Source organism: Argopecten irradians, chromosome 6 (assembly GCF_041381155.1).
Source record: "Argopecten irradians isolate NY chromosome 6, Ai_NY, whole genome shotgun sequence".
In the NCBI taxonomy this organism is placed as follows: Eukaryota; Metazoa; Mollusca; class Bivalvia; order Pectinida; family Pectinidae; genus Argopecten; species Argopecten irradians.
In genome coordinates this window covers 26,730,347-26,742,903 of record NC_091139.1, presented here as the reverse complement: position 1 = coordinate 26,742,903, position 12,557 = coordinate 26,730,347, and the positions used below count along the sequence as shown (strand labels likewise).

Sequence of the window (12,557 nt, the reverse complement as noted above, 5' to 3'; positions counted from 1 at the left end):
GTGGGGTAGTGGTTGGGGTGTTCCACTTATAATTGTGGGGTGGTGGGGTAGTGGTTGGGGTGTTTCCACTTATAATTGTGGGGTGGTGGGGTAGTGGTTGGGGTGTTCCACTTATAATTGTGGGGTGGTGGGGTAGTGGTTGGGGTGTTCCACTTATAATTGTGGGGTGGTGGGGTAGTGGTTGGGGTGTTCCACTTATAATTGTGGGGTGGTGGGGTAGTGGTTGGGGTGTTCCACTTATAATTGTGGGGTGGTGGGGTAGGGTTGGAGTGTTCCACTTATAATGCAGGGTGGTTGGGTTGGGTGTTCCACTTATAATTGTGGGGTGGTGGGGTAGTGGTTGGGTGTTTCACTTATAATTGCGGGTGGTGGGGTAGTGGTTGGGTGTTCCACTTATAATTGCGGTGGTGGTGGGAGTGGTTGGGTGTTCCACTTATAACTGTGGGGTGGTGGGTAGTGGTTGGGGTGTTCCACTTATAACTGTGGGTGTGGGGTAGTGTTGGGTGTTCCACTTATAATTGTGGGTGGTGGGTAGTGGTTGAGGTGTTCCACTTATAATTGTGGTTGGTGGGGTAGTGGTTGGGTGTTCCACTTATAATTGCGGGTGGGGGTTAGTGGTTGGGTGTTCCACTTATAACTGTGGGGTGGTGGGGTAGTGGTTGGGGTGTTACACTTATAACTGTGGGGTGGTGGGGTAGTGGTTGGGGTGGGGGTGACATTAAGGTGACTCTTATAAGAAGAAATGTGGTGAAAAACAAAAAAAGTCTCACTTATAACATTTCTGTTGTTGAATAGGGGGTGTACAAGATCATTTACAAAATTTCATCAAACAAGGCAATTCATTATTGCGTTATCAGGTATGAAATGGCCAAAAAAGAAATAAGCACTATCAATAATTTGTCAAAATGTATTGAAATTTTTATAATTTCTTATATAGTGGATCAGTCTCAGATGCGTGAGATGAAAAGTAATCTTAATCGTATAGACTTTGATATTTCAGTAAAGAGATGTAAGATATCAGAGAAAAAAACACAACTGATTGTCGGAATCCGGCATGTTTTTGGCATTGTTTTTTAATTATAAATGGGAAGTTGTGCCAAGAGGACTAATAATCTACAAGTTTAAATCAATAATGCCCAGTGTATACATTTAACTGTTGTCTGCGTGTGTGAAACGGCCGTGGGTAATCTGAGGGGATAAGTCTATTTTTACAGGAGACCATTAATGGTATTTCCTACATGCAAACATGGACACACAATCAGCAGGACTATACACACTTCACACAACAAACATGGACACACAATCACCAGGACTATACACACTTCACACAACAAACATGGACACACAATCACCAGGACTATACACACTTCACACAACAAACATGGACACACAATCACCAGGACTATACACACTTCACACAACAAACATGGACACACAATCACCAGGACTATACACACTTCACACAACAAACATGGACACACAATCACCAGGACTATACACACTTCACACAACAAACATGGACACACAATCACCAGGACTATACACACTTCACACAACAAACATGGACACACAATCACCAGGACTATACACACTTCACACAACAAACATGGACACACAATCACCAGGACTATACACACTTCACACAACAACATGGACACACAATCACCAGGACTATACACACTTCACACAACAAACATGGACACACAATCACCAGGACTATACACACTTCACACAACAAACATGGACACACAATCACCAGGACTATACACACTTCACACAACAAACATGGACACACAATCACCAGGACTATACACACTTCACACAACAAACATGGACACACAATCACCAGGACTATACACACTTCACACAACAAACATGGACACACAATCACCAGGACTATACACACTTCACACAACAAACATGGACACACAATCACCAGGACTATACACACTTCACACAACAAACATGGACACACAATCACCAGGACTATACACACTTCACACAACAAACATGGACACACAATCACCAGGACTTTACACACTTCACACAAAAACATGGACACACAATCACCAGGACTATACACACTTCACACAACAAACATGGACACACAATCACCAGGACTATACACACTTCACACACAACAAACATGGACACACAATCACCAGGACTATACACACTTCACACAACAAACATGGACACACAATCACCAGGACTATACACACTTCACACAACAAACATGGACACACAATCACCAGGACTATACACACTTCACACAACAAACATGGACACACAATCACCAGGACTATACACACTTCACACAACAAACATGGACACACAATCACAAGGACTATACACACTTCACACAACAAACATGGACACACAATCAGCAGGTCTATACACACTTCACACAACAAACATGGACACACAATCACCAGGACTATACACACTTCACACAACAAACATGGACACACAATCACCAGGACTATACACACTTCACACAACAAACATGGACACACAATCACCAGGACTATACACACTTCACACAACAAACATGGACACACAATCACCAGGACTATACACACTTCACACAACAACCATGGACACACAATCACCAGGACTATACACACTTCACACAACAAACATGGACACACAATCACCAGGACTATACACACTTCACACAACAAACATGGACACACAATCACCAGGACTATACACACTTCACACAACAAACATGGACACACAATCACCAGGACTATACACACTTCACACAACAAACATGGACACACAATCACCAGGACTATACACACTTCACACAACAAACATGGACACACAATCCCAGAATCCTTCCACACAACATGGCACCAATACGGACTATACACACTTCACACAACAAACATGGACACACAATCACCAGGACTATACACACTTCACACAACAAACATGGACACACAATCACCAGGACTATACACACTCACACAACAAACATGGACACACAATCACCAGGACATACACACTTCACCAGGACACACAATCACCAGGACTATACACACTTCACACAACAAACATGGACACACAATCACCAGGACTATACACACTTCACACAACAACATGGACACACAATCACCAGGACTATACAGACTATACACACTTCACACAACAAACATGGACACACAATCACCAGGACTATACACACTTCACACAACAAACATGGACACACAATCACCAGGACTATACACACTTCACACAACAAACATGGACACACAATCACCAGGACTATACACACTTCACACAACAAACATGGACACACAATCACCAGGACTATACACACTTCACACAACAAACATGGACACACAATCACCAGGACTATACACACTTCACACAACAAACATGGACACACAATCACCAGGACTATACACATACACACTTCACACAACAAAACATGGACACACAATCACACCACCAGGACTATACACACTTCACACAACAAACATGGACACACAATCACCAGGACTATACACACTTCACACAACAAACATGGACACACAATCACCAGGACTATACACACTTCACACAACAAACATGGACACACAATCACCAGGACTATACACACTTCACACAACAAACATGGACACACAATCACCAGGACTATACACACTTCACACAACAAACATGGACACACAATCACCAGGACTATACACACTTCACACAACAAACATGGACACACAATCACCAGGCTATACACACTTCACACAAAAACAAGAAATCCTTATTAAAAATAGGAAACTTGCATTTTTTGTCATTTATAGATATATTTAATGTTTTTTTAATGAATCTTCGAATCTTTACTATTGTCATATGGGTTTTCTATGATATTTTATATCACTAAAGCAGAAATCAGTTAATTCTCAATGACCTTATCTCTGTTGACTTTAAAGGTTGTTTTTACTCTTTTATTGTTATCGGTAAACACTTTATGAGTCAACAACTGATTTTACTGGTTCTCTTTTAGAACATTTCTGTTTATAGGATATTTCTGTTAATGTGATATTCCTGTTATTGTAATATTCCGGTGTATACAATATCTTATATGATATCTATAACTTTTTTAATTTATAACTATTTTTTTTTTTTTTTTTTTTTTTCGATTATTTCTGAGAATAACCTAGAACATATTGGGAGGAGGGAAGGAAAATCTGTATCATTTCTGATTCAGTCATTCAATAAAAAATTCAATCAAGCATGAGTTATCATCCAAAACTTTTGAAAAAAGCAATGGTTTTGACATGTAAAGATTATTTTGGACAAAGATAAAAAAAAATGAATCATAAAGATGTAAATCGCGCTCTGTGAAGGAATCCCTAGTGTTAAGTGTGTCACTGGTCCGCGTTAACACATACAATTGTCTGGGCAGCACGGAATTACAAGTCAGATTGAATATGTCCACTCGCCGTTTCCCTGACAACCTGACCACCTCGCACCATCCACTTTGTCGCCGATTATTTTCTGAATAAAAAACGTAAGAAATGGGGAGAAAATTAGGACATGTGGCTAGAAACAATTTATGCTTATTTCCATACAAATGTTATTTGTGTTTTTAGGTATACCAGGGTACATTTGTATTGTTTTAGATATTTTCTTTCAAAATGTTATATCATATATACATGTACACAGAAAAAATAAAATAGGCAAAATATTTTTTGTGATGAAAGTTTTTAAATGTTCATACAAAAAATATAGATTTTAGTGAAATTAATATTGATTTCTGTCTTCTGTTCTTAATTCACAGTAAAAAAATTGGCTAGGAAATATATATATGAATTACTTTTTTCCCTGACATATAAGTAGTCTATGGCAGTGGGTTATAAAACCATTATATATACTGTAGTCTACCTGTGCTGCAGTGTTTGCATGTTGGAGCACAGTAAACAATCTAACAGTACCATACTCTACATGTACAATTGGATACTTTAATGGTTCATGTATATCTCTCCTCCAAATATAATCTCATTTCCACCTATAAAAGCATTTGACATGCAACATGGCACATGGTAATTGAATATATTATTTCACTTTGAAATTCTACCTCCCTAAAAAGATTATGGATTTGAAGCAAGTGAGGTTTTATGGTTGTTTTTTTTTATCAAATCCATTGACTATTGCTTTTAGAAATTTTTTTTTTCATTTTCATTTTTTCAAAATTTTACAAACAAAGTTACATGTTCATTATCTTCTAAAATATCTAATAAAAAAATTTGATGCATAAAATACCATATTGAATTTATACGTTTGCCAGATTATTTGATGTTATAAGTTAACAAGTTTGTGAAAATGTAAAATAAATAAGTCTGTGATAACAAGAGTCAATTTTTTCATTAAAACTTATTTTCATTGTCAGTACTGGAGATGACGAAGATGTTGATGTAGATGAAGATGTGGATAATACACAGGAGGAGGAAGAGATGTTAGAGGAAGATGAGGAGGAGGAAGTTGAGGGAGAAGCTGAGGAAGGGGAGATGACTGATGACACAGATGGATCACAAAAGGTAGATCAATAATCTACAAAATATTTCTTAATGGTTGTTACCATCATACCTACATCACTAGGGTTGTTACCATCATACCTACATCACTAGGGTTATTACCATCATACCTACATCACTAGGGTTGTTACCATCCTACCTTCATCACTAGGGTTGTTACCCATCATACCTACATCACTAGGGTTATTACCATCATACCTACATCACTAGGGTTGTTACCATCCTACCTTCATCACTAGGGTTGTTACCCATCATACCTACATCACTAGGGTTGTCACCCATCATACCTACATCACTAGGGTTGTTACCATCATACCTACATCACTAGGGTTATTACCCATCATACCTACATCACTAGGGTTGTTACCATCATACCTACATCACTAGGTTTGTTACCATCATACCTACATCACTAGGGTTGTTACCCATCATACCTACATCACTAGGGTTGTTACCATCATACCTACATCACTAGGGTTATTACCATCATACCTACATCACTAGGGTTGTTACCCATCATACCTACATCACTAGGGTTGTTACCATCATACTTACATCACTAGGGTTGTTACCCATCATACCTACATCACTAGGGTTGTTACCATCATACCTACATCACTAGGGTTGTTACCCATCATACCTACATCACTAGGGTTGTTACCCATCATACCTACATCACTAGGGTTGTTACCATCATACCTACATCACTAGGGTTGTTACCCATCATACCTACATCACTAGGGTTGTTACCATCATACCTACATCACTAGGGTTGTTACCCATCATACCTACATCACTAGGGTTGTTACCCATCATACCTACATCACTAGGGTTGTTACCATCATACCTACATCACTAGGGTTGTTACCATCATACCTACATCACTAGGGTTGTTACCATCATACCTACATCACTAGGGTTGTTACCATCATACCTACATCACTAGGGTTGTTACCATCATACCTACATCACTAGGGTTGTTACCATCATACCTCATCACTAGGGTTGTTACCATCATACCTACATCACTAGGGTTGTTACCCATCATACCTACATCACTAGGGTTGTTACCATCATACCTACATCACTAGGGTTGTTACCCATCATACCTACATCACTAGGGTTGTTACCATCATACCTACATCACTAGGGTTGTTACCCATCATACCTACATCACTAGGGTTGTTACCATCATACCTACATCACTAGGGTTGTTACCATCATACCTACATCACTAGGGTTGTTACCATCATACCTACATCACTAGGGTTGTTACCCATCATACCTACATCACTAGGGTTGTTACCATCATACCTTACATCACTAGGGTTGTTACCCATCATACCTACATCACTAGGGTTGTTACCATCATACCTACATCACTAGGGTTGTTACCATCATACCTTACATCACTAGGGTTGTTACCCATCATACCTACATCACTAGGGTTGTTACCATCATACCTACATCACTAGGGTTGTTACCATCATACCTTACATCACTATCACTAGGGTTGTTACCATCATACCTACATCACTAGGGTTGTTACCCATCATACCTACATCACTAGGGTTGTTACCATCATACCTACATCACTAGGGTTGTTACCATCATACCTTCATCACTAGGGTTGTTACCCATCATACCTACATCACTAGGGTTGTTACCATCATACCTTACATCACTAGGGTTGTTACCCATCATACCTACATCACTAGGGTTGTTACCATCATACCTACATCACTAGGGTTGTTACCATCATACCTACATCACTAGGGTTGTTACCATCATACCTACATCACTAGGGTTGTTACCCATCATACCTACATCACTAGGGTTGTTACCATCATACCTACATCACTAGGGTTGTTACCATCATATCTACATCACTAGGGTTGTTACCATCATACCTACATCACTAGGGTTGTTACCATCATACCTACATCACTAGGGTTGTTACCCATCATACCTACATCACTAGGGTTGTTACCATCATACCTTCATCACTAGGGTTGTTACCATCATACCTACATCACTAGGGTTGTTACCATCATACCTACATCACTAGGGTTGTTACCATCATACTTACATCACTAGGGTTGTTACCATCATACCTACATCACTAGGGTTGTTACCATCATACCTACATCACTAGGGTTGTTACCATCATACCTACATCACTAGGGTTGTTACCATCATACCTACATCACTAGGGTTGTTACCATCATACCTACATCACTAGGGTTGTTACCATCATACCTACATCACTAGGGTTGTTACCATCATACCTACATCACTAGGGTTGTTACCATCATACCTACATCACTAGGGTTGTTACCCATCATACCTACATCACTAGGGTTGTTACCATCATACCTACATCACTAGGGTTGTTACCATCATACCTACATCACTAGGGTTGTTACCATCATACCTACATCACTAGGGTTGTTACCATCATACTACATCACTAGGGTTGTTACCATCATACCTACATCACTAGGGTTGTTACCATCATACCTACATCACTAGGGTTGTTACCCATCATACCTACATCACTAGGGTTGTTACCATCATACTAACATCACTAGGGTTGTTACCATCATACCTACATCACTAGGGTTGTTACCATCATCATACCTCATCACTCACTAGGGTTGTTACCATCATACCTACATCACTAGGGTTGTTACCATCATACTTACATCACTAGGGTTGTTACCATCATACCTACATCACTAGGGTTGTTACCCATCATACCTACATCACTAGGGTTGTTACCATCATACCTTACATCACTAGGGTTGTTACCATCATACCTTCATCACTAGGGTTGTTACCATCATACCTACATCACTAGGGTTGTTACCCATCATACCTACATCACTAGGGTTGTTACCATCATACCTTCATCACTAGGGTTATTACCCATCATACCTACATCACTAGGGTTGTTACCCATCATACCTACATCACTAGGGTTGTTACCATCATACCTACATCACTAGGGTTGTTACCATCCTACCTTCATCACTAGGGTTATTACCCATCATACCTACATCACTAGGGTTGTTACCCATCATACCTACATCACTAGGGTTGTTACCCATCATACCTACATCACTAGGGTTATTACCCATCATACCTACATCACTAGGGTTATTACCCATCATACCTACATCACTAGGGTTGTTACCCATCATACCTTCATCACTAGGGTTATTACCCATCATACCTTCATCACTAGGGTTGTCACCCATCATACCTACATCACTAGGGTTGTTACCCATCATACCTACATCACTAGGGTTATTACCATCATACCTACATCACTAGGGTTATTACCCATCATACCTACATCACTAGGGTTGTTACCCATCATACCTACATCACTAGGGTTATTACCATCATACCTACATCACTAGGGTTATTACCATCATACCTACATCACTAGGGTTGTTACCATCATACCTACATCACTAGGGTTGTTACCCATCATACCTACATCACTAGGGTTTTACCTCATATCATCATACCTACATCACTAGGGTTGTTACCATCATACCTACATCACTAGGGTTGTTACCATCATACCTACATCACTAGGGTTGTTACCATCATACCTACATCACTAGGGTTGTTACCATCATACCTACATCACTAGGGTTGTTACCATCATACCTACATCACTAGGGTTGTTACCATCATACCTACATCACTAGGGTTGTTACCCATCATACCTACATCACTAGGGTTGTTACCATCATACCTACATCACTAGGGTTGTTACCATCATACCTACATCACTAGGGTTGTTACCATCATACCTACATCACTAGGGTTGTTACCCATCATACCTACATCACTAGGGTTGTTACCCATCATACCTACATCACTAGAGTTGTTACCATCATACTTACATCACTAGGGTTGTTACCATCATACCTACATCACTAGGGTTGTTACCCATCATACCTACATCACTAGGGTTGTTACCCATCTTTTGACTGTAATGTTGTTAATCCAGCCCTTTACTGTAGTTTGTATGATAGACATTTCAATGATGAATTTCAATTTTTGGATAAAACAACCATACACAATACAAACAGATATGTCTGTTGGTATAAATAGAATCCTTATAACGACAGTCTGTTTATCATGATCAAGATTCCCATATTTCTATGTACATTTTATTGTATAGAAGTAGACACTATTGTCAAGATGTGTCCCAATGCCCGCAGATTCAGCGAAGATAAAAAAAATTCTGGTTATAAGGTCGTAATGGAACCTAAATGAGACCTGTATATATCAAAGTTCTGCTATAGATATGTTTCTCATTAAATTCTACATCAATAGCAACCGGTTTATTTCATCTTTACAGGATTTGACCAGAGGAAACGATATCAGAATTAATCAAATTTTATATCATGTGTCCAAAGGCCACAAGAATAGGAATTTGCTGTTTTGTGAATCTAACTTGGAAAAAAATGGAAATTAATTAAGTTTTGCATTTGAGGTGCATTGAAGTGTGTAACGACGCATTCTAGTGTAGTGAATGTCGTTAAAAGGATCGAGTGCTTGGTGCCAAATTCCCCGAGGTAGTCATGTAATAGAGTTGCTTGCTATTGCAGATTGGCCTCTCATCTGACGAAGATTTGATTTAATTGAAAATTAGCTACATTTTTTTTTTTTTTTTTTCAACAATTCCCATATTAATTGTTTTTAGGTTGTATCTTGTGAAAGGGTTAGGCGATTTATAGCCCGGAATTTGATAAAATAATTTTGATAAAAACAATTAGTGTAAGTCTGTGTTCTGGATTTAATTATGGTTCCAATTGTTGTTTTGTATTAAGGAAAATCAGAAATTAATTTTCTGTTTTTTCTTAAATCTTGATTGACAAGAAATAATGTTTAAAATTGTATAATCCATTGAAATTAGAAAACTAATCAGTACGATTAGAATGACAAAAAGTGATAAAATCAAACATTTTCACGCATCACTGGTTTCAACTTTTCAGTTTGATTACATTGTGATTCATTCACAGACTATTAAACATTCATCTTAGGGAATATGGACACTTTTCAGTTTACAGAAAGCACTGAAAGCATCTTATTCAAATTTTATATGAATATTCTTTTTGATCTCTTGTTTATTATGCATTTTACATTTTGGAACAGATCAGGACACAACTACATTATAAGCCAACAGAGAGCTGCCTTCAATTTCAACAATCAATTCAATTTGTTAGCACTTTTTCTCAGAATGAACAGAAGGGATTTTTCCGAAATTACATGTTTGTTTCCCTTGTTTCTTAGATAATGCAATTGGGGACAGAACATGGCCAAGAGGTGACCATCTTGGATTTTGGCAATTGAAGTTTGTTATTGCTATTTCTCAGAAAGAACTGGAAGGAACTTTCTCAAATTTTCTTGTAAATTCCCCTAGATCTTCAGTTGGGGATGTTTCATTTGTAGACATACAACCATCTTGAATTTTGTCAATGTTTGTAAGTATAGTCACCGTAGTTGACCCAAATAAGCTCCTTTATCCCTATAAACACACCATTTTCTTTTCTGAAGCCTCAATTTCACTTTACCTTGAATTAAATGCTGATTGAAACTATGAAAACCATGTATGATTTTCTTTAATTTATTTCATTTGCATATTGATTTATAGCTTACTTTAGACAATAATTTTTATGAAAGGCTGTCCAAATTTGGTTCTGTTAAGCCCCCCCCTTATTTTATCTATTTTATAAGTACCCTCGGGACTTATTAGACCAAATAGAGTATGTGTTTGTTTCCCCATATTACTGAAATTTTCAATAAAAAAGGGTGAAAAGAGAAAAGCAGAGAATAGATCCATCTGATGAAGATCATTCAGTGCTGGCCCTTGTATTAAGATCCATCGGGGATCTTTTGTTTAAAGAATAATCTCAAACTTCATTAAAAGTCAGTGGGGTAAAATTTGATTAATTTCTAATTACCATAGATATAATGACCAAACAAAATCTGAAGCTTTAGGATCTGATACAGAGCCTGGATACACCTGATCACCAGTTAACAGATGAGTGCTATTGGTCAATTGGGTACTTAATGCCTGAGAACAACTCTGATGACCAGCAAAGATTTAGTATTTCAAAAAACTCTAATAAAGGATCTCGTTTTCATTTTTTTTTACATTTTATGTCAATCGAGTCAAAAGTCTGATTTTTTTGTCAATATGCCTAATGATGAGAAAGGGTTTGATTTTTGCTAAGATATCTCTTGACGACAAAAGATTTAATATTTTGTTTCGATATATATCTCATTAATATACATCTATACATCAGTGCCAAGGGTAATTACCGGACCATTTTCTCTGGCATTTATTGAATTTTGGTGTTAGAATCAGCAAGTCATGTTACATTCAATAAATCAAAATTAACTATTCAATGATATACTGTTAACACATACGCACACATTTTCTCATTCTAAATAAGGCACTCAGTCATAGAGCTATTAAATGTGACATTTTGCAGACCATGTGAGTTTCATTCAGCCATTAAACTACGCCTGATAATCAGAGAACGTTTGATTTTTAATGTGTATTTCCGTGACTAAGTCATGATAATCCTGCAGTGGTGCCACACATGACTGTAATGTACTTTATTTTTTCTCGGTACTCCAAACCTCAGACTGTTTCTGGGTAGAACTTCTCTGTCTTTGTTGCGGTTAAAACACAATTTGTAAGGAATTTCAAAACTAGGTCAATTCTTTAAGTCTTTGTCGGAAATTCAAAAGAAACCTCTGGAAGAAGAAAAAAATAGAAGCACTTTAAAATATCTGCTTTGATACAAAAGAAACTGCAGTAAGACATTGAAATTACATCTCCTTCTGGTAACAAAGGAAAACGTTTTGGTGTTTAAATGGTTATAAGGACAAGTTAGCATTACGCTAATGAGATTTGACAATAGGGAGTGTAATTATCAATAGCTAATGTTGCTGAATACTAATTCTGTGTTCAGTCGCTTTCCA

General features: G+C 37.9%; 1 protein-coding gene across 4 annotated transcripts in view; it reads left to right on the top strand.

The window, feature by feature from the left end:
* The window catches only part of LOC138325488 (caspase activity and apoptosis inhibitor 1-like), a 230,883-nt gene that overhangs the window by 207,945 nt on the left and 10,381 nt on the right, over positions 1 to 12,557 (top strand). For all 4 annotated transcript variants that reach the window (XM_069271177.1, XM_069271179.1, XM_069271178.1 and 1 more), the window contains one exon: positions 5,396 to 5,543. In XM_069271177.1, coding sequence (XP_069127278.1) covers positions 5,396 to 5,543 — 148 coding nt within the window. The remainder of the gene's footprint in view (positions 1 to 5,395; positions 5,544 to 12,557) is intronic.